The sequence below is a fragment of the Nelusetta ayraudi genome, unplaced genomic scaffold (assembly GCF_046127955.1).
Source record: "Nelusetta ayraudi isolate G7.1 ecotype Tasmania unplaced genomic scaffold, CSIRO-AGI_Nayr_v1 ptg000011l, whole genome shotgun sequence".
Classification (NCBI taxonomy): domain Eukaryota; kingdom Metazoa; phylum Chordata; class Actinopteri; order Tetraodontiformes; family Monacanthidae; genus Nelusetta; species Nelusetta ayraudi.
This window is the reverse complement of record NW_027466061.1, coordinates 29,015,001-29,040,000: the sequence shown is the minus strand read 5'-3', so window position 1 is coordinate 29,040,000 and position 25,000 is coordinate 29,015,001. Positions and strand designations below refer to the sequence as shown.

Genomic DNA, 25,000 nt, shown 5'->3' with positions numbered 1-25,000 from the left:
TTCTGGTCTTTGGTCCAGACTCAGCCAATCAGAGCCCTGTTCCATGCTGACAACACCACTCTGGTCCGGCTCGGCCCTGCGGCTGGAGGTCTGAAAGAAAAATGAATGAATGAATGAAGAAAGTAGCATGCCTGTGTCAGTGTATGAATCTTTGTGTTAAAGTTCCCGTGGCAGCAGGGGGAACCTCACTCCGTGACGGCCTCCATGTGGAGCGCAGGCTCAACAAATGCTGTTGCAGCCTAGAAAAAAAAAAGAAAGGAAAAAATGATTCAGGGGAGTTTTGAGTTTGACTAAAAAAACAAAACAAAAAGTTGCACTTTGTAAGAAACACCAGGTGACCTCGACCTCCCGTCCAACAAGAGTCCATTCAGGAGCGGGTCCACACACTGGCATGTGGACAGGGCCCGTCACAACCAGCGTAGCTCGGGCCCGGTGCTGTACAGCTACCTCTCGGTACCCGGTGCAACAGCTTCCGAGGTCAGGACCGAGGTCGCAGTCTGTGTGGTTGCCACCAGCAACAACCTGACGCGGGGAAAAGCAGTGTGGTGGATCACAGTGTTGGGTTGCATTCACAGCAGGCTGAGGCAAATCAAGCAGACTGGTGACTTTTCACCGTTTCACCGACTGTACAAGTCTCAGCCTGGTGTTCACCGACACCGACATTCTTTTTCTGTTATTACAGCGTTATTACAGCGTTATTACAGCGTGTTATTACAGCGTTATTACAGTGTGTTATTACAGCGTTATTACAGCGTTATTACAGTGTTATTGGCTGAGTCTCCACTGGTCTGGATCAAAAACCCCAGAGTCAGTCAACCCGGTTCCAGACTGAGACCAGACGAAGTAAGAATGCCTCCGAGTTCCAGACCAGACTCAGACTCTGAAGTGGTCTGGAGACCGAGACCAACCTCCAGTACGACAACATTGGTCATAGACACCCGGCTTCATTGCGCTGTGCAGTCAAACGCAGCAGCTGGAGATGAAGCTGCACTGTCATTGGTGCTTTTGTTTCCCGCAGTTCTTCCATCAACCTCATGCTTTATGTTTCAATGTTTGCTTTTTGCTCCAAATGAACTCCAAAAGGAGAAAGACGCAGCACGTAAGAAGTGAGATCCTTGTTGTGCCTTCCAGAAAAACCCCTGGAGCTGCACAGAAGGAAGCTGCTGCTGTGGTTCAGCCACCTTCCCCGCGAGGAGGCCCAGTTCGGAGGCTGCCTGAGCCCAGAGGCCATGCAGGTGGAGCCCCTCATCCTGGAGCGGAGGCCCGAGGACCACGCCGGGCTGCTAGGCTCCTCCCCCCACGCCAGGAACCAGCTCAGTCCCTCTGTGAGTCTGGAGCAGCTCTTTGAGCCCGCCCAGGCCCAGGACCGGGGTCAAGGGGTCAACGTGGTCCTGTACGGGGCCGTCGGAACTGGGAAAAGTACCGTGTTCCGAAAACTGGTGCTGGACTGGTGCCGTGGGAAATCCCTGACCCACTTCAGCCTGCTGATCCCTTTCTCCTGCGAGGACCTCGCACAGCTGGCCAAGTAGGTGACCAGGTGCTACTGGGCGCTGGACCAGGTGGTGGGCACACTGTGTGACTGGTGGGGCCATAGTGAGTTGTAAAATGGGCCAGAGGGGGGTAGCGGAGCAGCAGCAGATGGATGCAGTGTTGTGGTGAGCCGCCTCATAGGAGGAAACAATCCATCCTGGGACACCATGGAGGAAACATGTTGCTGGAAAGTCACTGGAAAATGAAGCAAAGCTGCAACCAAGTCAGAGTCTCTGAAGCCCCACCAGGGGGTTTAGCTCTTAGAACCACCCAGAACCACCTAGACCACTGGGGTGTTTAGCTCTTAGAACCACCCAGAACCTCTCTGGACCATCCAGAACCATCTATAACCACCCAGAACCACTCAGAGCCACCTAGACCACCAGGGTGTTTTACTCTAAGAACCACCCAGAACCACCTAGAATTACCCAGAAGCCTCCAGAACCACCAGGTTATTTAGCTCTTTATTGAAACTGGAAACCTGGAGGAAACACAGTTATTTTCATAACTCTTTACTCTTCATATCATTTCTTCAAGTTCGGCTTAAGGGCCGAATTAAAAAGCTTAGCAGGCCGCACATGGACCCCGGGCCGTAGTTTGCGCACACCTGGTCTAGACAGTAAATCCTGCTGCTCAAATTCAATTGCTTGTAATGTTTCTGAATGCTGCTAACAATAACTGGGGATGCACTCAGGCCACTTTTTCACAGAGCGAGTCGAAAGTATTGAGTACTTGATAACTCACAGATACCAAGACTGAGTACTTGATGACTCACAGATACCAAGACTGAGTACTTGATCAGTCCATCACACTTTACTTACTTTGTTATTTCAACAACATTCCTCAACGTGTTTTTCTTGAACAGGTTTTTCTGCAGTACAAACACACATTGAACACAGTTGTCATGTACATACATACACAACTGCTATCAGTGTCGTAGTACCCGCACGTACTTCACGAGTGCGATCAGAGTCCTCCACCCCGGTATCGGCACGATACCCGGTGCATCCCTCACGATATCTCGATGGAAAGTAAATTCATTCGCACTGTGGCTGCTGCAGCTCCGTCTTCACTGCGTGCACTCAGTGAAACACCTTCTATCCTCTACACAGAGCAGCGTCTCTCAGAGACCTGGTGAGCAGAAAGTACCACCACCTCAGGAAGCATCCGCTCCTGAGTGGTGAAGGACGCCAGGCCCAGCAGGTGCTCTTCCTCTTCAACGGGATGGAGAAAATCCAACTGGACTTCCGAATCGGAGGGGCGGAGCTCTGCAGCGACCCGGACGAGGCTCTGGCTCCGAGCGTGGTGGTGGTCAACCTGCTGAGGAAGTACCTGCTGCCCGAGGTATGATGAGTTAAATGCGGGGAGGAGATTTTGCATCCTTCAGGATGTGACAGTCGCTGGGACTTTGACCTTCGACCTTGTTGAAAGTTGTCTTAATAACAATAGAATGAACAACAACAGGCTGATTAGCTGTCCGCTATGCTAACCTACCGTAGCTGCACTGATGAAGAGCCTCCCCTGGAAGCTCGCTGGTCCAGCAGCAGCAGCAGCAGCAGCAGCCGTCTGAACTCCTCAAGCTCCGCCCATCTTTGCAATTTGCAAAAAATAAGCTCGGACGAAACGTCACCGTGTTCCAGTTTGCGTTTAAGACTTCAGACTCGCTGCAAATCTCACTCAGTTTCACCTTCACGTGTGAACACGGGGCTTCACAGACTGGACAGCGCCACCTACAGACCTTGCACTCTGCTTCTCTGTCTCCTCTGACTCCTCAGGCCAGCGTCCTGGTGACCACCAGGCTGTCTGCCGTGGACCGCATCCCTACCAAGTGCGTGAGCCGCTACGCACAGGTCTGTGGCTTCATGGATGCGGAGCAGCAGCGGGGATACTTTGCCAGCCGCCTGCTGCAGCGAGCTGGGGGGCCCCGGGCCCCCGGCGAGGCCCCCGGCGAGGCTCACAGGCTGCTGGAGCAGCTCTACGCCAGCCTGCGGGGGCGGAGCCAGCTCTCCGCCGCCTGCTTCCTGCCGTCCTACTGCTGGCTCACGTGTGCAACGCTGCACTTTCTCCGCTTCACCGACCTCCAGGCCCCCATCCGCACGCTGACGGGCGTCTACACCAGTTTCCTCAGGCTGAACTTTGGCGGCGAGGTGCTGGGCACTGGGGGGACGGGGACCGGGACCGGGTCGTTGATGCCGTACGTGGTTCGGACCGTCGGGAAGCTGGCATTCGACGGGGTGACGCACAAACGCACCCGGTTCTCAGAGGAGGAGCTGGAGCAGTGGGTCGGGGGGAAGACCAAGACGGCCGAGGACCTCCACCAGCTGGCCGTGTTCCGCACGGACGTGCTGGACTTCTTCCTGGCCCCCTGCGTGGAAAGTCCAGAGCGCTCGAGGGAGAACCCCGGCGAGGGGGATGAGCGGTGCTACGTCTTCGCAGTTCCAGCGATGCAGGAGTACCTGGCCGCCCTCTACGTGGTCTTGGGAGAGAACAAGTCCCCTTTAGAGAAGCTCACCCAGCAGGTCTCCGTCACCATCGGCAAGGCCGGTGAGGACGTCAACGCCCTTGCCGCCGTCCTCTCAAAGTTCGCCCCCCTGCGGCTCTTTGCCGTCTTCAACCTGCTCAAGCTCTTCCCCGCGCTCTACCAGAGGATCAAGGCCAGCAACAGGGGCAGGATCGCCAGGACCATGGCGGCGGAGATGTTCCGGAGCGAAGACAGCTTCAACGAGGACGTCCTGGACCAGGTGGAGCACGGCCTGCTGGGGGTCCACGGCCCGGACCCGGAGCGGCGCAGGAGCGGGCAGCCGTTCGAACTCTATCCCATCTTCATGGGCGGGCTGTTGCATTATGGGAACCGCAGTCTTCTCCAGCAGCTCGGCTGCAACGTCCCCAGCAGCTCCGTGTCCCAGATCACGCGAGTCCTGAGGAAGTTCCTGGTGCGAGGTAACCAAAGTGTCTTCGCTGGAAAGACTCAGTGGCTCCTGAGCGCCTCCTTGAGGTTTTCTGTTGCTATGATTATTTAACAAGCCAATGATGTGATGCTATCATGAACAAGCTTGCAACAACATTACACGCTATGATTCATGCACTCCACATGGAACGCAGTGCTGCAGCAATAGACCTGGAACACCAAACCCAAACACTTTGCACAATGCAACCGTGTCCAAGTGTTCAGTTTAGCCAAGATTAGCATTAGCATTCCAAAGGCAAAGTGCCTCCTGAGCTCTAAGGTGTTGAACACTGTCTGTTGGTGTGAATCTGTCACTCACAAAGCGATCCGATTCAAATCTCGATTCACAAGCTACGATCCGATTCAGGGACGATTCATAAAGAAGAGTTGATGATTTGGTACCGTTCGGATCCGATCCGGTTCAGTGCGATTCAATACAAATGGACAATTTAACCCCAAGTGCTTGTTTTTACTTTAGCGATCTTTAGCGATCCAGGGCTCCATCAACCGATGCACTCGGATCTCAAACATCACAGACCGATGACCCGTTCCAACCGCTTCATCTTTACACCGCTACTGTGTAAAATAAAATAAATAGTCCTCATCTCCCAGCCAATCAGGAGCTCTCAGTTCTGGTTCTTTGGCCAACGAGCCGCCAGTCGTCCTCTTGGATGAAGGTTGAGCTTCCTGAAGTCCAGACGGTCCCAGGTCTTCCTGAAGGTTGAGCGCCACCTTCAGGAAGACCTGGGACCCTCTGGAGAGCCTCGGGGTCTTCAGGAAGACCTGGGACCCTCTGGAGAGCCTCAAGGTCTTCAGGAAGACCTGGGACCCTCTGGAGAGCCTCAAGGTCTTCAGGAAGACCTGGGACCCTCTGGAGAGCCTCGGGGTCTTCAGGAAGACCTGGGACCCTCTGGAGAGCCTCGGGGTCTCCTGGGACTTCCTGGATGAGGAGAGACAGAAGATCGACTGATAGATGATTTGTCCACCCCCCCCCCCCCCCCCCACTGCTTTATTTCCAGAGCTCAGCAAACCACAACCACCAGAGGAGCAGATGGATCTGCTGGTTCTGTTGTACGAGTTTCAGAACCCCAGGCTGACTGCCGAGGTTCTGGCCTCGGTCAGAACCGTCCGGCTCAGCAACGTCCGCATGACGCCGCTCAAGTGTTTCATCGTGGGTTCGGTGCTGTCGTGCACACCTGCAAGGTGAGCGGAGGGCGAGAGAGAGAGAGGGAGAGAGAGAGGGAGACATCCCTCCATCCCTCATCCCTCCATCCCTCCATTCCTCATCCCTCCATCCCTCCATCCCTCCATTCCTCATCCCTCATCCCTCTATCCCTCATCCCTCCATCCCTCATCCCTCCATCCCTCAATCCCTCCATCGCCCATCCCTCCATCCCTCCATCGCCCATCCCTCCATCCCTCATCCCTCCATCCCTCAATCCCTCCATCCCTCATCCCTCCATCCCTCATTCCTCCATCCCTCATCCCTCAATCCCTCCATCCCTCCATCCCTCCATCCCTCATCCCTCCATCCCTCATTCCTCCATCCCTCATCCCTCCATCCCTCCATCGCCCATCCCTCCATCGCCCATCCCTCCATCCCTACATCCCTCCATCGCCCATCCCTCCATCCTCCATCCCTCCATCCCTCATCCCTCCATCCCTCAATCCCTCATCCCTCCATCCCTCCATTCCTCAATCCCTCATCCCTCCATCGCCCATCCCTCCATCCCTCATCCCTCCATCCCTCATTCCTCCATCCCTCAATCCCTCCATACCTCCATCCCTCATCCCTCTATCCCTCATCCCTCCATCCCTCATCCCTCATCCCTCCATCGCCCATCCCTCCATCCCTCATCCCTCCATCCCTCCATTCCTCATCCCCTCCATCCCTCATCCGTCATCCCTCATCCCTCCATCCCTCCATCCCTCATCCCTCCATCGCCCATCCCTCATCCCTCATTCCTCCATCCCTCATCCCTCAATCCCTCCATTCCTCATCCCTCTATCCCTCATCCCTCATCCCTCCATCCCTCCATCCCTCATCCCTCCATCCCTCCATCGCCCATCCCTCCATCCCTCCATCGCCCATCCCTTCATCCCTCCATCCCTCCATCCCTCATCCCTCCATCGCCCATCCCTCCATCCTTCATCCCTCCATCTCTCAATCCCTCATCCCTCCATCCCTCCATTCCTCATCCCTCAATCCCTCCATCCCTTCATCCCTCCATTCCTCATCCCTCCATCCCTCCATCGCCCATCCCTCCATCCCTCATCCCTCCATAGAAGGTCTATGTATAGAAGGTCTACTTATAGAAGGTCTACGTATAGAAGGTCTATGTATAGAAGGTCTACGTATAGAAGGTCTACGTATAGAAGGTCTATGTATAGAAGGTCTACGTATAGAAGGTCTATATATAGAAGGTCTATGTATAGAAGGTCTTTGCCAATCTTTTCCACTTATGATTGCAGTGGTGCTGTTTGTCCTCTCACTGGGCCCGACCAGCACCGGCACCATCACTGAAAGTCTCCCTCACCTCCCAGGTACCACCTGGAGGAACTGGACCTGTCCTCCTGTCTGCTGACTCCAGACCTGCTGGGCTTCCTTCAGCCTGCGTTCAGACACACGCGGCGTCTGAAGTAAGACCACTGACCGCACTACAGGTGGCGCAACAGACAACCTGGCAAACAACTACACCACCATGTGGAGTTTGTTCACAATTGCAACCAGTTGCAGCTGCATGTAGTTTCAGTTGCAACTACATGTAGTTTCAGTTGTGTAGTTTCAGTTGTGTAGTTTCAGTTGCAGCTTGCACCGTTGAGGTCTTTTGCACATTTTTTCAAGTCATGTCTGTAGAATTACTGAGTGAGCGTTCGCCTCACTGGCGCCCTCTGTCTGCCAGATGTGGAACTGCATTGAGAGTTCATGACCTGTGTGAGTTTTCACAAGTTCAGAAATGACCGGAGTTTGTTGTTTGTTTGTTTGTTTGTTTGTTTCTCTCTCAGCATTTCTGACAATCCTTCTTTGTTGGTGAGTGGCGTCTCGGCCCTGATGGGGGCGCTGTCGGACAACCAGTCCCTGACCCACCTGGGCCTTTTCCACACTGGCCTAAGGGACCAGGGGGCGGTGGAGCTGGCCGAGGGGCTGGAGCAGCAGCAGCAGCAGCAGCAGCAGCTGTGGCCGCTCCAGGAGCTCAACGTGGCCTTCAATGACCTCACGGACACCGGAGCTCTGGCTCTGGTGGACGCCTGCAGGAACCACCCCACCCTCCACACTGTGCAGTGAGAATCTGCTCCCCGCATCGCTGCACTGTGATTGGCTGAGCAGCCACTGCTTCTGTTCTGCTGCGATCGGTAGTAAAGGTTCTGCAAGGAGCCACCGTCATGACTGTGACACTCAAATCCATCCAACAACTTCTCCCCTGCAGCTTGTACCTGAACCCATTCTCTGAGGGGGGCGTTCCAGGAGGCCGCAGCAGCAGCAGCAGCAGCAGCAGCAGCCTCAGGGTCTTGTCTTCGCTCCTGGAGGGCTCAGAGGTCTCGGAGAACTGGAACCTGGTCCTCAGAAGGATCCAGGAGAACACGACGTCCAGCAACCAGGACCGTGTCAGACGGCAGCTCCAGGTACTGCGAGCCGCTGTTTGGGAATCCATCACACTTTCAAAGTAAAAGGCCAAATATTAGCAGAGATTCTACTGCTGGATCCTGGACCGTCACAAAGACCTACCCCCCCGCCCCCTCGACTGCTCCACACTGCTGCACATTATGCACAGAGTCTGATGCACCTGTTGTCACCTTGTACCTGAACAGGTGTTCCTCAAAGAGCTGCAGCTGGGGCGTCAACAGCAGCGCAGCTTCCTGAAGAGGCTCCGCCTCCACTGGGTGGAGACGTCCGTTCATCAGGCGCTGAAGAAGCTCCAGGAAGACAGTTAACAGGTCATCTTCATCACCATCATCATCATCACCACCATCACCACCACCATCATCATCATCATCACCACCACCACCATCATCATCATCATCATCATCACCATCACCATCACCATCACCATCACCATCACCACCACCACCACCATCATCACCATCACCACCACCATCATCATCACCATCATCACCACCATCACCACCATCATCATCATCATCATCATCACCACCACCATCATCATCATCATCACCACCACCACCACCATCATCATCATCACCACCACCACCATCACCACCACCATCATCATCACCACCACCACCATCATCACCATCATCATCATCATCATCACCACCACCATCATCATCATCATAATAGAGGGCCAATAGAGGAATGGGGAAGTTGTAAAGTAAACCAACCTCCCAGAACCATCCAGAACCATCTAGAACCTCCCAGAACCACCAGGGTGTTTAGCTCGTTATTGAAATCTCTCGTTCACTCTTCTTCTTCTTCTTCTTCTTCTGCTTCTTCTTCTTCTTCTTCTTCTTCTGTTTTGGGTGACAGGTTGAGTTGAGTTCAACTCATCCAGGCAGCAGCAGCAGCAGCAGCAGCTGGATGTGTTGAAGGACCATCAGATCCAGATGTGGTCCTGTTGCTTCCGGTGCGACTGGAGGTCCAACCAGCCCAGTTCTGAGTGAACAGAACCTTCAGGCGTGCTGAAAACATTTTGTTGCTTTGCTCTGGTGTGATTTTCTGAGCCTCTCCACGTTTGGACCTTCAGCAACCAGTGTGAGTGAGCAGAACCAACCAGAACCAACCGCTGGACCTCTGCTGGGTCACGTCTCACATTAGAACCGCATGAAAAAAATTCAAATGTCAATAAAAAAAAAAATCCAACGCTCTTTTTCTACTCGCAGCCTCGTGATTTACTTTGAATTTAAAATCAATAATGAAGCCGTGATGTCATCGCAATATTGTCGTAATGTCAACAAGCTTTCCTGCCGGAGCAGCACAGCATTCTGGGAGTTGTGGTATTAAACAATAAATAAAAACTTCACCGCCAAAACTTCCAAGCAGGGTTTGGAGACAGCAGGTATGCGCGCTCCCGCTCCTTGCCGTGAGCGCGCCGGCCTGGTTGCAGCAGCAGCATCAGCATCAGCAGCAGCAGTGTGAGCGCGAGGAGGAGGAGGGCGGAGGGAGGCTGCGGGAACAGCCAGTGGGAGAAGAGCGCAGAGGAGACACATGGATGCGAGCGGACCGCGACCCGCCGCTTGGACGACGGATTCATCGCAACAGCAGCGGGATTTTCCGTCCCTGGACCTCCGAAAGAAGAACCGCGTGCGTGAGTCCGCGGTGATATCGATCGTATCGATGATTCTCGTGCTGATATTGATGCGAAGGATGGGATGTGACGTCGCGCGGCGACTCGTGTGTGTGTGTGTGTGTGTGTGTGTGTGTGTGTGTGTGTGTGTGTTTTGACGTCTCGTATTTTCACTCGCAATGTTCTCACGAAGACGAAATAGAACCGGGAGAACATCGTGACGTCATCATTGCGATGTCGTTCCAACATCTGCTGCTGCTGCTGCTGCAGACTGCTAATGAGCGGCGGTGTGTGTGTGTGTGTGTGTGTGTGTGTGTGTGCGTGCGTGCGACATGAGATCCGAACATGTCACGTCGTCACGTCAGTGGGGCGTCTTTACGGCAACAGGCGGAGCTAACGAGTTAGCCTGTCACAGCTGATAGCATAGTGAAGGTTCCAGGTAAAACAAACAGGCGGCACCACGTGTGTTGATGATCAATCAATCAATCAATCAATCAATCAGAATAGGTGCTGCTCTGTGTCCCTTCAGTTAGCTAGTTAGTGCTAATAGCTTTAATTCTAGTTTTGACTAAAATATGTATTCTTCATTCATTCATTCACCTTCTATACCCGCTTATTCCTATTACATATTCTTCTTCTTCTTCTTCTTCTTCTTCTTCTTCTTCTTCTTATTATTATTATTATTATTATTATTCCCACATTCTTCCCCCTAAGGCTCAACTAGCGGCTCTCGAGCAGGTATGGGCAAACTACGATCCTGGGCCCATATGCGGCCCGTTAAACTTTTTAATCCGGCCCTTCATTCAAAACTTGAAGAAATTAGATTAATAGTCAGCCAGCCAGCCAGTCAGCCAGTCAGCCAGTCAGTCAGTCAGCCAGCCAGCCAGCCAGTCAGCCAGTCAGTCAGTCAGCCAGCCAGCCAGCCAGCCAGTCAGTCAAGTCAGTCAGTCAGTCAGTCAGCCAGCCAGCCAGCCAGCCAGTCAGTCAGTCAGTCAGTCAGTCAGTCAGCCAGCCAGTCAATCATCAAACAGCTGTCTCCTCCATGTTTCCAGAGTCATTTCAATAAAGAGCTGAACACCCTGGTGGTTCTATGTGGTTCTGGGTGGTTCTGGGTGGTTCTAAGAGCTGAACACCCTGCTGGGGCTTCAAAGACACTGATGTGGTTGCAACTTTGCTTTGCTTCATTTTCCATGACATTCCAGCAACCTGTTATGTTGTTTCCTCCTATGTGGGGGCTCACTAACGCTCCGTCTACCTGCTGCTGCTCCGGCTCCCCCTCTGGCACCTTTCAGTACCGTCATTTGATTAAACGTTCCTGCGCTGAACTCCTCATATTGTAACCACTGGAAAAGTTGTGGTCTTCTGTGTTTGGCTCCAGCAAACTGACTGTGGTCAGCCAGGTGGAGACCTGGGCTCCAGAGACCTGGGCTCCAGAGACCTGGACTCCAGAGTGTCTGTCAGTCTGGAGCCCAGGTCTCTGGAGCCCAGTTGGTAGAACGGCTGATCCTGCTCTGAGCTGACGCCTTCCAGTCAAACCCTGCAATCCACAACCCTGAACATCAAGCCAGAACGAGCCAATGGCTGCCGCCCCCCTGCTGATTGGCTGGCCACTCATTGTCTTCATATGCAAAGATCAAGAGAAGAGAGTTTTCTAACGCGGTCGGGGTGCCTGTGTTTGAGGGCTTTGGCCTGGTGACGCGCTTCCTCCTGTTGACTCAGAGGTTCTGTAAGGTTCTGTAAGGTTCTGTAAGGTTCTCTGAGGTTCTGTAAGGTTCTCTAAGCTTCTCTAAGGTTCTCTGAGGTTCTCTAAGGTTCTCTAAGCTTCTCTGAGGTTCTCTAAAGCGACCCCTCAGTCCCGGCAATGATTCCTCTGTGAATGACGTCCACCACGGTTTGTTGACGGTGCCTTTGTTCTCTCCTGTCTCTCTGTTGCAGGACGCAGTGATGTTGGGATGGATGTGAGGATGGGGGGGGGACGGAGAGGAGAGAGAGGAGCCCTGTCCCTTGGCCTCATCCTGCTCTCTCATCTTCTGCTATCCGGACCGCTGTCCTGCCGTGGCCAGGACGTGAGGGGAGCACCCCCGTACAGTCCTCGGTTCAGTTTCACCGGGGCCGTGTATTACGCAACCGTCTACGAAAACTCAGCGGCCCGCACCTACCTCAAGGGTCAAGCCAAGATGGGGATCAGCTTGACGCAGAGGTCCTGGGAGATCCGTTTCAGAATCACGTCCGGGGACGAGGAAGGACTGTTCAAGGCGGAGGAACACGTCGTGGGTGACTTCTGTTTCTTGCGCATACGGACTAAAGGCGGCAACGCTGCCATCCTGAACCGAGAGATCCAGGACCACTACGTGCTGACGGTGAAAGCTGCCGTCAAGGGCGACGCCCTCCTCGAAGCGTGGGCCAAAGTCCATGTCCAGGTGTTGGACATGAACGACCTGCGGCCCTTGTTCTCGCCGACCACGTACTCGGTCACCATCACGGAGGACACGCCCCTCAGGGCAAGCATAGCGCAGGTGACCGCCACGGATGCAGACGTCGGGCCCAATGGCGAGTTTTACTACTTCTTCAAGGACCGAGTGGAGCTGTTTGCGGTGCACCCGACCAGCGGAGTCGTCTTCCTGAGCGGGAAGCTCAACGCGGATGAACGCGAGCGGTACGACTTGGAGATCCTGGCCGTCGACCGCGGCACGAAGCTGTACGGAAACAACGGAGTCAGCAGCACGGCCAAGCTGTTTGTCCGCGTGGAGCGCGCCAATAGACACGCGCCGCTAATGGACGTGGTAGTGCGCGATCCTCTGACGCGCCGTCCCAACCCCGTGTATGCGGTGGTCACCGTCGAGGACGCGGACCGGGGCTTAAACGGAGAAATAGACTCCGTCGTGATTGTAGATCCGATAGGCGTGTTCTCTGTCAACAGGTCCGACGGGAACGAATTTACGGTCACGGCGGCAAAGCCGATTAGCTGGGACGCTCATCCCGACGGCTTCAACCTGACGCTGCAGGCTAAAGACAGAGGAACTCCGCAGAGAGTCTCCGAGACCCACGTGATCCACGTCACGGAGAAGGCCGGCGAGCGAACCGAAGCCAAGTTTGACCAAGAACTGTACGAAGTTTCTTTGAATGAATTTTCCCCGCCAGGCACGATCGTGCTGGCGGTGGAAATGAAACCAGAGCCTCGGAACGCAGAGTACAGGTTGAAGCCTTCCGCAGACTCTCTCTTTTTTCAAATCAACAGCGTGAAGGGAGTGATTAGCACCACCAGGTGGCTCACTCAAGAGACGCAAAGCATCTTCAACCTCGAAGTCGAGGAAATCTCCAGCGAGCTTCGGGTCAGAGTCTGCGTAGCCGTTCAGGACGCCAACGACAACACGCCGTCTTTTTCTCGCGACTCCTACGCGGCGTCGGTCAGCGAGAGCGTCCCGGTGGGGACGAGCGTGCTCGCGGTGTCCGCACTGGACAAGGACCAGGGAGAAAACGGCTACATCACGTACAGCATCTCCAGCCCCGAGCCGCTTCCCTTCATCATCAATCAATTTTCAGGCGTCGTCAGCACGGCGCAGGAGTTGGACTTTGAATCGTCGGAGAGCTTCGAGTTTGCCGTCCGAGCGTCGGACTGGGGGTCCCCCTACAGGCGAGAGAGCGAAGTCAACGTCACCGTCCACCTGGACAACGTCAACGACAATCCCCCGGCGTTCGAGAAGCTCGCCTGCCGCGGAGTCGTTTCCAGGGACTTTCAGGTCCGCCGAGTCCTCACAACGATGTCTGCCATCGACATCGACGACTTGGCTCCGGTCAAGTACAAAATCGTCTCCGGGAACGAGTTGGACTACTTTGACCTCGACGCGGATTCCGGGGCGCTCACTCTCCGGCGCTCTTTAGCCACAGCTGGTCCACAGAGCGGCGCCTTCAGTCTGAGGATCACCGCCACGGACGGGGAGAACCTCTCTGACCCGGTGTTTGTTAACATTTCCGTGGCTCCGGGAGAACCCGTGCAGACGCAGGGCGTCCGCTGCGAGGAGACGAGGGTCGCTCAGAAGTTGGCCGAGAAGTTGATGAAAAAGTCGAGATTTACCGCCAAACCCAAACCGGAGGAAGATTTCATCGACATTTTTTCCACCAATCGGCAGCCGCCGCAGTTTGTGGCGGGTTTCCCCGCGGACGTCGCCGTGCGAGAAGACCTGAAGGTCGGTTCCAGCGTTTACAAGGTCGACGCCTACGACAGCGACGCAGGTTTCAACGGTCAAATCGTGTTCTCCATTTCGAGCGGAAACACCGACAGCTGCTTCACCATCGACATGGAGAGCGGCCTGGTGAGCGTCTTCTTGCCCCTCGACAGGGAGAAGAGGGACCGCTACGTCCTCAACGTCACCGTCAACGACCTCGGCCTTCCGTCAAAGTCTGCTTGGCACCTGCTGACCGTTCACGTTCAGGACGCCAATGACAACGCACCCCTGTTTCTGCAAAGCGGAGGCTACACTGTGGTCGTCCCTGAAAACACGGCCATAGGCAAGGAGGTCATTCAGGTCGGCGCCACCGACAAAGACCTCGGAGCCAACGGGGAGATCCTGTATTCCATCCTCACCAGAACGACCCATTTTGGCATCAACTCCACAAACGGGGTGGTTCATGTCGCCGGGCAATTGGACAGGGAGTTTGTTTCTGCTTTTAGTCTGAAGATTGAAGCCCGCGACCGGGCAGAACCGGGAAGACAAAAGTTCACCATCACTACTTTAAAGGTCATACTGCAGGACGTGAACGACTGCCCCCCCCGCTTCATTCCCAGCGTTTACAAAGCCAGGGCTCGCGAGGACCTCCCTGTAGGGACCGTTGTGGCTTGGCTTGAAACCCAGGACCCAGACTTGGGGTTGGGAGGTCAGGTCAGGTTCTCCCTCGCCAGTGACTACAGTGGGTGGTTTGAGATCGACAAGGCCAGTGGAGTCATTCGCCTGATGAAGGAACTGGACTACGAGAGCCAGCAGTTCTACAACCTCACAGTCAAGGCTAAGGACAGGGGCAAGCCCGTGTCTCTTCTCTCCGTCACTCATGTGGAGGTCGAGGTCGTGGATGTGAACGAAAACCTCCGGGCTCCGTACTTCACCGACTTCGCTGTGACGGGACTGGTCAGAGAGAACTCCAGCATCGGAACTACCGTGGTGCAGGTCTCCGCTAGCGACGAGGACTCGGGCAAAGACGGTGAAATCCAGTACTCCATTCACGACGGAACCGGGCTCGGGTTGTTTGCCATCGACGAAGGAACAGGTGTGTTAAGTTTTAACGGTGAATTTACAGCCAGTGTTTGGTCAAAGACCCTCAACCTGCAGGTCCTGCTGTCAGGGTTCCAGGCTCAGGAACCTGAGAGTCCATCGGCAGTGATGGTGGACCACTGTGTCTCTCTGTGTCAGGGACGATCTACACCACCGACGTGCTGGATCGCGAGACCAAGGACTCCTACTGGCTCACGGTCTACGCCACAGACCGAGGCGTGGTTCCCCAGTGTGCCACCCTGGAGGTCTTCGTCCAGGTGGAGGACGTGAACGACAACGCGCCGCTGACTTCAGAGCCGCTGTATTGGCCGGCGGTGCTGGAGAACTCTCCCCCGGACGTGTCTGTGGTTCGAATCCAAGCGCAAGACCCAGACGGCCCAATGCCTCCGACCTCTGCAGACCGGCTCAGCTATCGCATCGTCAGTGGGAACGCCCACAACTTCTTCTCCATCAACAGTCAGACTGGTAAGGAGGAGGGATTCTTGTGATTTGTTCATTCTATCTATCTATCTATCTATCTATCTATCTATCTATCTATCCATCTATCTATCCATCTATCTATCCATCTATCACCTATCTATCTATCTATCCATCCATCTATCATCTATCTATCTATCTATCTATCCATCTATCCATCCATCTATCATCCATCTATCTATTTATCCATCTATCCATCCATCCATCTATCTATCGAGCTGTCCCATCTTTAAAAGTGACATCACAGTCGATCATTCAAGTCTTATTGTGCGTGTGAGTGTTTGTTGTGAGTGTTTGTTTCTATTCCTGATGTTCAACTTGAGATTTTAGGCTTTCTTTATGTTGTGTAATGATTTTCATCAATCTGTATGCTGATTGGTCTGTTTTCCCTCACAGGTCTCATCACCACAACCTCCAGAAAACTGGATCGTGAGCAACAAATGGAGCACATGTTGGAGGTGCGGCACTGTGTGCTTGTGTGTGTGTGTGTGTGTGTGTGTGTGTGCACTCGTTCTAGGAGAGAACAACAATCCAAAAAACCTTCAAGGTTTTGTGATTGTTTTTAATGTTGTTCTGGAAAGGCCTGGAAACCCTAACCCTAACCCTAACCCTAACTGAGTCAATTGCAGCCTAACTCCAACCCTAACCCTAACCCTGGGCCTAACCCTAGGCCTGGAAACCCTAACCCCAACCCTAGGCCTAACCCTAGCCCTGGAAACCCTAACCCCAACCCTAGGCCTAACCCTAGCCCTGGAAACCCTAACCCCAACCCTAAACTGAGTCAATCGCAGCCTAACCCTAACCCTAACTGGCCTGGAAACCCTCGTGCTAACCCTGTTCAGGGCCCAGTAAAGCTCCAGTGTGCAATATTTTGCTTGAGTTATGACTTTTATTTTGGTAAAGGCTTTACATACGTATGAATACAAATAGTGTTTCAGGTACTGGAACCCAGTATTTAAGGTAGATTTTAAAAAAGAGAGCAAGTAGGATTTAAAGGATACGAGATGATTCAGAACCAAAGTGATTGGGAATCAGTTTAAGGAATCATCTGAACAAAGAAAGCAAAGAATCCAGATCAATATTAAGTTTAAAAGAACAATAAAAGCCAGAAAGTTGAAGAAATGTGTTTTTCTCTGACTGTCATGAAAAATAATCAGAATGCTGTCAGATGTTTTGGTTTGTTGAAGTATGGAAGGCAAAATGGACCAAGAGTAGAATTAATAGTAGAAGTAGTTTTATTAGTAGTTAGTAGTCGTTAGTAGTTAGTATTATTAGTAGTTAGTATTATAGTAGTATTATTAGTAGTTAGTATTATTAGTAGTTAGTATTATTATTGTTAAAAAAGATTCTTATTTCTGCCTCCTTTCACTCAGGAATGTTGGGAATGTTGGGAATGTTGGCGTCTCATTGTTTTCTTTTAACTCAATGAAGAATCTAAACATTGAAATCAAGCAGTGAATGTGCCATCATACAGGAGCTCAGCAAATGTTGACAAGCGTCCCGCCCTGGTGTGGAGAGTGAAGATAGAATATAGAAGATAGAAGATAGAATATAGAAGATAGAAGACAGAAGATAGAAGATAGAAGATAGAAGATAGAAGATAGAATCTAGAAGATAGAACCTAGAAGATAGAAGATAGAATCTAGAAGATAGAATCTAGAAGATAGAATCTAGAATCTAGAATCTAGAAGATAGAATCTAGAATCTAGAAGATAGAATCTAGAAGATAGAAGATAGAATCTAGAAGATAGAACCTAGAAGATAGAAGATAGAATCTAGAAGATAGAAGATAGAATCTAGAAGATAGAATCTAGAATCTAGAAGATAGAATCTAGAAGATAGAAGATAGAATATAGAAAGGAATGAAATAGACAGCGGTTGCAACCAAAGCCACCGCTCACTCACGGCGTTGAATTCCTTCAACTCCACCTCTGTTCTGCAGGTTCTGGTGTCAGATGGCGGCGAAAGTCCGAGACACAGCACCGCCTGGGCGATGGTCCGAGTCCTGGACCAGAACGACAACCAGCCCGTCTTCTCCCAGCAGGTCTACAAGGTCCAGGTAGCGGAGAGAGAGCGAAGGAGGAAGGCCGAGGCCTTGTTCAGGGTGTCGGCCTTCGACCCGGACGAAGGCTCCAACGCTCGGCTCTCCTACGGCATCGTGGACGGGAACCACGAGGGGAGGTTCTCCATCGACGCCCGGAGCGGAGTCGTGTTCTCGCGAAAGGCCTCGGCTGCGGGAAACTACCACATTCTGACTGTAGGGGCGTGTGCATGTACACATAAGTACCGTAGTTTTCTGAGTCGCTCCAAAAGTAACGATCACGTCATTCCAGAATGTGCCACAAAGAAGAAAAACACACACAAAAGTGGCATTTTTCAAGGGAAATTATTTGACAAACTCCAAAAACAAGAACTGACGTTTCATCTGTAAAGTTATGATATTAATAACGTACACACACATACACACACACAAACACACACACACACACGTCCCTCACAAGTAAGGCACAGTTGAAGCCGGTCACAATGAAACGCTCCACCAAACCCAGGCTGAGTTTCTGTGCTTTGCTTCTACACACTCGGTGGTTGCAGTGCAGCCGTACTCCTGTGCTTCCTCTGCAGATCAGAGCCGTGGACGCCGGTTCTCCCCCAAAGTCTTCCACCGCTCAGCTGCACCTGGAATCCATCCGGCAGCCTCCTCCCTCCAGGCTCCGCCCACTGGCTTTCCAGGAGCCCTTCTACAACTTCACCGTCATGGAGAACAGCAGCGTGGCGGCGGTGGTGGGCGTGGTCTCGCTGACACAGAGTTCTGCACGGTTCTGGCTCGACTTCACCGGTAAAATGCAGTGTTGGACACTGGTTGAAGAGGATGGAGTCAACATCCATCCATCATCCATCCATCATCCATCCATCACCCAACCATCATCCATCCATCCATCATCCATCATCCAACCATCATCCATCATCCATCCATCACCCAACCATCACCCAACCATCATCCATCCATCATCCAACCAGCATCCATCATCCATCCATCATCCAACCACCCATCCATCATCCATCCTTCACCCAACCATCATCCATCCATCCATCATCCATCACCCAACCATCATCCATCCATCCATCATCCATCATCCAACCATCCATCCATCATCCATCCATCACCCAACCACCATCCATCCATCATCCAACCATCCATCCATCATCCATCCATCACCCAACCATCACCCAACCACCATCCATCCATCACCCAACCATCATCCATCCATCCATCATCCAACCATCCATCCACCATCCTGGTCATCTGTGTTCCTCTCTTCCTGATCACTTCATTCTGGAGGGCTTCGTCTCATTCTGTCTCTCCCCCTCTCTCTCTCTCCCCCCTCTCTCTCTCTCTCTCCCCCCTCTATCTCTCCTCCTCTCCCTCTCTCTCTCTCCCTCTCCCCCCTCTCTCTCTCGCTCTCTCCCTCTCCCCCCTCTCTCTCTCGCTCTCTCCCCCTCTCTCTCTCTCCCTCTCTCCCCCATCTCTCTCCACCCCTCTCTCTCTCTCCCTCTATCTCCCCCCCTCTCTCTCCCTCCCCCCTCCCTCTTCTCTCTCTCCCCCCTCCCCCCTCCTCTGTCTCCCCCCCCCCTCTCTCTCCCTCTCTCTCTCTCTCCCCCTGAAGCTCCCAGGTCGTCTCGTGAGGTGTTCTACGTTCTACCAAACCCATGTACCAGGAACTGTTCACTGGAAGGTAGGAAGAACCTCATCCACCTTGCTCACAGCTTCTTCATGACCAGACAATGAGCTGCTGTTGGACTGACTTGTGGCTTGACCAATACCAGTGTAGTGCCCCCCCCTCCCACACACACACACACACACACACACACACACACACACACACACACACACACACACACACACACACACTCCACTGGCTAATATTGAGTGCTGAAAAATCCGCAGATTTAAGCATTTAAATTGAATATTTCCATATATATTATAATATAATATTCCCCCGAGGGGAGCTATGCTGACCCCTACAGCGCCCCCTACTGGGTGGGAGTCCACCCAGCATAGCCTTCAAATATCCAGTGGAAACACCACTTGCCTTTGCATGCTGTGTGGTTCTTCCAAACTGTGGCCAAATTAGTCGTTGCTTTAGGGGACCAGAAATAACATTAAATAAATCACAATGTAAAATAAAAATCATACTCACAAATATTTAAGAAATACAGTCTTAATAATACAATGAATAAATTGGGATAAGCAAAATAGAACAGTAGAAATAAATAGATAATAAATGAAAAATTAAACGCCTGCTGCCACCTGCTGGACCGCTGCTGTATTGCAGGAAAGCAGATGCATGGATTCACACATCTCAGACAAATGGACATGAGAGCAACCATGGATATGTGATGGTACCATGGATACGGGATGGTACCATGGATACGGGATGGTACCATGGATACGTGATGGTGTAACCTGTGATCTTATTGGAGACGACGAACACGGATGCACAGTCACATGATTCAACGTCAGGGCTCTTCTGCTCTGGAACACAATCATTATTAAATACACAGTTTTTATTACTACATGTTGTTTTCTCTTTGCGTGTCTCTGTGCAGTAGGTGGAACCAGTGATGATGGAACTGCTGCTGCTGCTGCTGCTGCTGCTGCGGGGACCATCGTCACTGCCAGGAGCCTGGATGCTGAGCAGTGCTCTTCATACAACCTCACACTGCAGGCCACTGACGGAAGCAACACTGCATACACACAGGTACAGTGTGTGTCTGTCTGTGTGTGTCTGTCTGTGTGTCTGGGAGTGAGAGGAGGTACAGTTGGATGGTGTGTGTGTGTGTGTGTGTGTGTGTATGGGGTGGGGGTGGGGGTGGGGTGGGGTGGTTGATCATGTGGAGAAGCGAGTCTTTAGAAAGTGAGGCCTGGTGTCCGGGGGCTTGTTCCATGTTTTGGATCAGGTTGAGCCGCTGCCCCGGTGGCTCTCAGTGTGGGTCTGGGTCAACCCAGGGTCTGACCAAGAGAGTCCTGTTGAGGAGGGGTCGGAGAAAACCTCACCCGGTGTTAATTTAGAAGCTCCGCCTCCGGTGTGTGCAGCAGTGCAGCTCCATCCAATCAGCACCAGTCCGGCCCTCATGTCTCCTGCTGTCCTTCCTCGTGTTCCAGGTTTATATCACGGTGGTGGACAACAACGACAATCCTCCTGTCTTCTCCCAGCCCACCTACGAAGTCACTGTTTCTGAAGACTTGCAACCAGACACGGAGGTCCTCCAGGTTGTGGCTTCTGACCTGGATGGGCACCACCGTCTGAAGTTCTCTCTGCAAAGCTCCATCGACCCCAGCAGCTTGAACCTCTTCCGTATTCACCCCAGTCTGGGGACCATCTCCACTAGTCAGCCGCTGGACCGCGAGGCCTGCGTCCAGCACATCCTGACCGTCATGGTGGGTCCGGCTCATTCTCATTCTGAGCCTCCTGCGTGTTTAATCTCACTGGTTGCTTGTTAACTTGTGATTATTTTAGGAATGTCGCTGAATATTTCACCAATTTTGGTTCCCAGGAACAATTCTTCACACACTCTGCGTTGCCTTGTGGGGGTTTGTCTTGATCTGTGAGCTTCCAGGGTACACAGGGTACACAGGTTATACAGGTTATACAGGGTATACAGGGTACACAGGGTACACAGGTTATACAGGGTATACAGGGTACACAGGGGTACGCAGGGTACACAGGGTACACAGGGTATACAGGGTACACAGGGGTACGCAGGGTACACAGGGTATACAGGGTATACAGGGTACACAGGTTATACAGGGGTACACAGGTTATACAGGGGTACACAGGGTACACAGGGTATACAGGGTACAGAGGGTATACAGGGTACACAGGTTATACAGGGGTACACAGGGTACACAGGTTATACAGGGTACACAGGGGTTGCACGGTAGGACTGTGGACAGGAGACACTGTGATACAGACAAACCTTTGATGCTTCTCGTCAGCAGTATTTGGTCCAGTGTGTTGTGGAGTTTGTGTTTTGTCTGTGAGCCTTCAGGGCCACCGTAGGAATCCCGTGGTGACTCATTTGTTTTTCTGCCCAGAGTGACTCGAAGTAAAATGACCTTCCACTGTGCTTCATCACGGGCACTCTTTCATGTTGTTGTTGCTACGATGATTCTGAAGGTTGACGGTTGTTTACGTTTACGTTTTATCATTTAAAGGTGCAGGACCAAGAATTCCCGTTCAGGATGAATTTGGCTCGTGTGCTCATCGAAGTGGAGGACAGGAACGACCACGTGCCTCTGTTCACCAGCGCTGCGTACACGGGAACCGTGTACGAGTCGGCAGCAGTGGGCTCGGCCGTGGTCTGGGTCACTGCAGTGGACAAAGACAAAGGGAAGAATGCACAGCTGCACTACTCCATTGATTCTGGTGGGCACCCTAACCCTTAACCCTAACCCTAACCCAACCTTTTCAAGATTACTTTTTTTTTTTGTTCTCATCTAAATTAAAAGTCACGACTTTCTCACTTGTTTTTCAAACAGGAAACAACGGAGACGCCTTTCACATCGAGCCACACACGGGTTCTATCAGCGTCGCCCACGACCTGGACTTGTCCAGGGCGGCTCGATACGCGCTGACCGTCAGAGCCACCGACGGCGGTTCCCCTCCCTTGTCCAGCACCGCGTCGGTGCACATCTCCGTCACCGTCCCCGACGACGCCGCCCCAAAGTTCTCTCAGCCCGTGTACCACGCTGAGGTCACAGAGTACGCCACGGCGGGCACGTCCGTTGCCGTCGTCAGCGCAGTCAGCAAGTCCACCCTCACGTACGAATTCAAGCAGGGCAACGCTGACTCCGCCTTCAGAATAAACCAGTACAGCGGCGTGGTTACGACCCACCGCTCCCTGGATTTTGAGAGCGTGGCGTCATACGCGCTGATAGTCCAGGCCGTCAATATGGCCGGTGCGCTGTCAAACGCAACTTTATTGATTCAAGTCAAGGACGAGAACGACAACTGGCCCGTTTTCAAACAGCTCCTCTATTCTGGAAGCGTGAGCGAGGCAGCACCGGTCGGTAGCATTGTACTGAACGCAGACGACTCACCGCTGGTCGTCAAGGCTACCGACGCTGACAGCAACCTCAACGGACTGCTGCTCTATCAAGTGGTTGAGGAGGAAGCGAAAGAGTTCTTTTCAATAGACTCGAGAACCGGCTTAATTCGAACAGTCGCCAATCTGGACCACGAGACGCACAAGAGCTTCCGCTTCCACGTTCACGTGACGGACAGTGGTCGGCCCCAGCTGACGGCAGACAGTCCGACTGAAGTCACCATACGAGTGATCGACACCAACGATTCCCCGCCGTGTTTCACCCAGACGGCCTATGAAACCGTGCTGCTGTTCCCCACGTACGAGGGCGTCGAAGCTCTGCGGGTTTCGGCCACGGATCCCGATAGAGACGTCTCCGCCGACCTCACCTACTCCTTCACTGAGGGAGCACTGGAGGACTTTGCCATTAACCCTTCCAGTGGAGTCATCGCGGTCAAACACAGCAACTTTTCCAAGCAACATTTCCACTTCACTGTCAAAGTTTCAGACGGTAAATTTTCCAGCACAGCTTTGGTGAGCATCTTTGTGAAACAAGCTCTGGACTCGGGTCTCAGATTCGTCCAAAGCGTTTACTCATCGACGATACCGGAGAACTTGTCGGATATCACCACGGTGGCGGTCGTCAATGCTGTAGGCAACCGTTTGAACGAACCATTGAGATACTCTTTGTTGAATGGCCGCAACTATTTTCAGATCCGCCCCACTTCTGGAGTGATCCAAACCACCGGGTTCCCGTTTGACCGAGAGGAGAAAGACTCCTACGAACTGGTCGTCGAGGCGAGAAGGGAGCTCGACCACCTGCACGTAGCCAGAGTTTTAGTCTCGGTCCAAGTCGAGGACGCCAACGACAATGTCCCTGTGTTTGTCGGACTTCCCTATTATGCAGCGGTTCAAGTCGATGCTAAACCGGGATCCTTGATTTGCAGGGTGATGGCGGTAGACAAGGACAAAGGTGTTAATGGGGAGGTCTCGTACTCCCTCGGAAATGACTACGGCCACTTTGAGATCCACCAACAAACGGGCAGTCTCACCCTGAGGAGAGCTTTCGAGTCTGACCTGTGCAATGTGGACTTCCACATGCTGGTTTCCGCTACCGACGGCGGTAATCCGCCTCTCTCGTCCGTCGCAGAGTTCCCAATCTCTGTGGTCAACAAAGCAATGCCGGCCTTCGACAAGTCCTTCTACTCCAGCGTCGTCAATGAAGACGTGTTGGTGCACACGCCCATCCTCGGCATCAACGCCTCCAGTCCCAGAGGCCAGAACATCATCTACACCATTATTGACGGGGACCCGTCTGTTCAGTTTGACGTTGGTTTCAACACCGGAGTCTTGAGCGTCATCCATCCCCTGGACTACGAAACAGCGTCGTCCCACCACCTGAGCGTCAGGGCCACGGACTCACTGACCGGTGCTCACGCAGAGGTCAGTGTCGACCTTCAGGTCCAAGATGTGAACGACAACCCCCCCGTCTTTCAGGAAGCGCTGTACAGGGCGGTCCTGTCAGAAACGTCAACCATCGGCACTCCAGCGCTCCGGGTCGTCGCGACCGACGAGGACTCCGTCAGGAACAACGTGGTCCGCTACCAAATCCTGTCCGGCGGGACAAACGGCGCAGACCACTTTCACATTGACAGCAGCAGTGGCTTGATTCTCACGGCCCGCGCGCTGGACCACGAGCTGGTCCAGAGGTACGTCTTCACCGTGAGGGCCACGGACAACGGCTTCCCGGCGCTGAGCAGCGAAGTCTCGGTCGCGGTCGCGGTCACCGACATCAACGACAACCCTCCAGTTTTCAACCAGCTGATCTACGAAGCGCACGTCGACGAGCTGGCCCCTCGAGGTCACTTTGTGACCTGCGTCCAGGCCTCGGACGCCGACGGCTCAGACGTCGACGAGTTGGAGTACAGCATCGTTTCGGGCAACGAGAGGATGCTGTTTGTCGTCGATAGAAAGAGCGGAGTTCTCACTCTGTCAAGCCACCACAAGCAAAGAATGGAGCCGTTCTACAGTCTGTACGTCTCCGTGTCGGACCGGGTCTTCACCAGCACCGCACAGGTTCTGGTCACAGTGCGCTGTGCCAACCTCTACGCTCCGGTGTTTGAGCAGAACGTGTACGTGGCAGAAGTGAAAGAGAATTCTCCAGTGGGAACCAAAGTTGTTGAGGTAAACGATGTGGAACTGCACTTCCTGTTTGTGCTTGTGTCATTGTTGACTGTACTTCCTGTTTGTGCTTGTGTCATTGTTGACTGCACTTCCTGTTTGTGCTTTGTGTCATTGTTGACTGCACTTCCTTTTTGTGCTTTGTGTCATTGTTGACTGCACTTCCTGTTTGTGCTTGTGTCCTGTTCCCCAGATCAAGGCCACAGACGCTGATCCCGGACAGGACGGTCACGTTGTTTACTCTATCGTCAACAACGTGGACAGATTCA

The 25,000-nt window shown here is 52.9% G+C and overlaps 2 protein-coding genes across 3 annotated transcripts in view; both read left to right on the top strand.

The window, feature by feature from the left end:
- The window catches only part of nlrx1 (NLR family member X1), a 12,730-nt gene extending 3,630 nt beyond the window's left edge, over positions 1-9,100 (top strand). Inside the window, exons 4-12 of one of the 2 annotated variants that reach the window (XM_076022509.1) lie at positions 1,132-1,525; positions 2,643-2,874; positions 3,306-4,470; positions 5,497-5,680; positions 7,022-7,117; positions 7,484-7,759; positions 7,906-8,101; positions 8,288-8,413; positions 8,964-9,100. In XM_076022509.1, coding sequence (XP_075878624.1) covers positions 1,132-1,525; positions 2,643-2,874; positions 3,306-4,470; positions 5,497-5,680; positions 7,022-7,117; positions 7,484-7,759; positions 7,906-8,101; positions 8,288-8,410 — 2,666 coding nt within the window. In that variant the 3' untranslated portion in view covers positions 8,411-8,413; positions 8,964-9,100. Of the gene's footprint in view, positions 1-1,131; positions 1,526-2,642; positions 2,875-3,305; positions 4,471-5,496; positions 5,681-7,021; positions 7,118-7,483; positions 7,760-7,905; positions 8,102-8,287; positions 8,557-8,963 lie in introns of those variants that run through there. The other variant, XM_076022506.1, reaches the window with a different exon arrangement.
- Positions 9,101-9,624: 524 nt separating this feature from the next.
- The window catches only part of fat3a (FAT atypical cadherin 3a), a 37,695-nt gene continuing 22,319 nt past the window's right edge, over positions 9,625-25,000 (top strand). Inside the window, exons 1-12 of the mRNA XM_076019842.1 lie at positions 9,625-9,741; positions 11,656-14,982; positions 15,126-15,452; positions 15,861-15,922; positions 17,407-17,721; positions 18,087-18,300; positions 19,130-19,198; positions 20,076-20,224; positions 20,629-20,904; positions 21,682-21,892; positions 22,006-24,734; positions 24,925-25,000. The exon at positions 24,925-25,000 is cut by the window's right edge and continues 1,293 nt beyond it. Of these exons, the coding sequence (XP_075875957.1) occupies positions 9,642-9,741; positions 11,656-14,982; positions 15,126-15,452; positions 15,861-15,922; positions 17,407-17,721; positions 18,087-18,300; positions 19,130-19,198; positions 20,076-20,224; positions 20,629-20,904; positions 21,682-21,892; positions 22,006-24,734; positions 24,925-25,000 (7,855 nt within the window). The 5' untranslated portion in view covers positions 9,625-9,641. The remainder of the gene's footprint in view (positions 9,742-11,655; positions 14,983-15,125; positions 15,453-15,860; positions 15,923-17,406; positions 17,722-18,086; positions 18,301-19,129; positions 19,199-20,075; positions 20,225-20,628; positions 20,905-21,681; positions 21,893-22,005; positions 24,735-24,924) is intronic.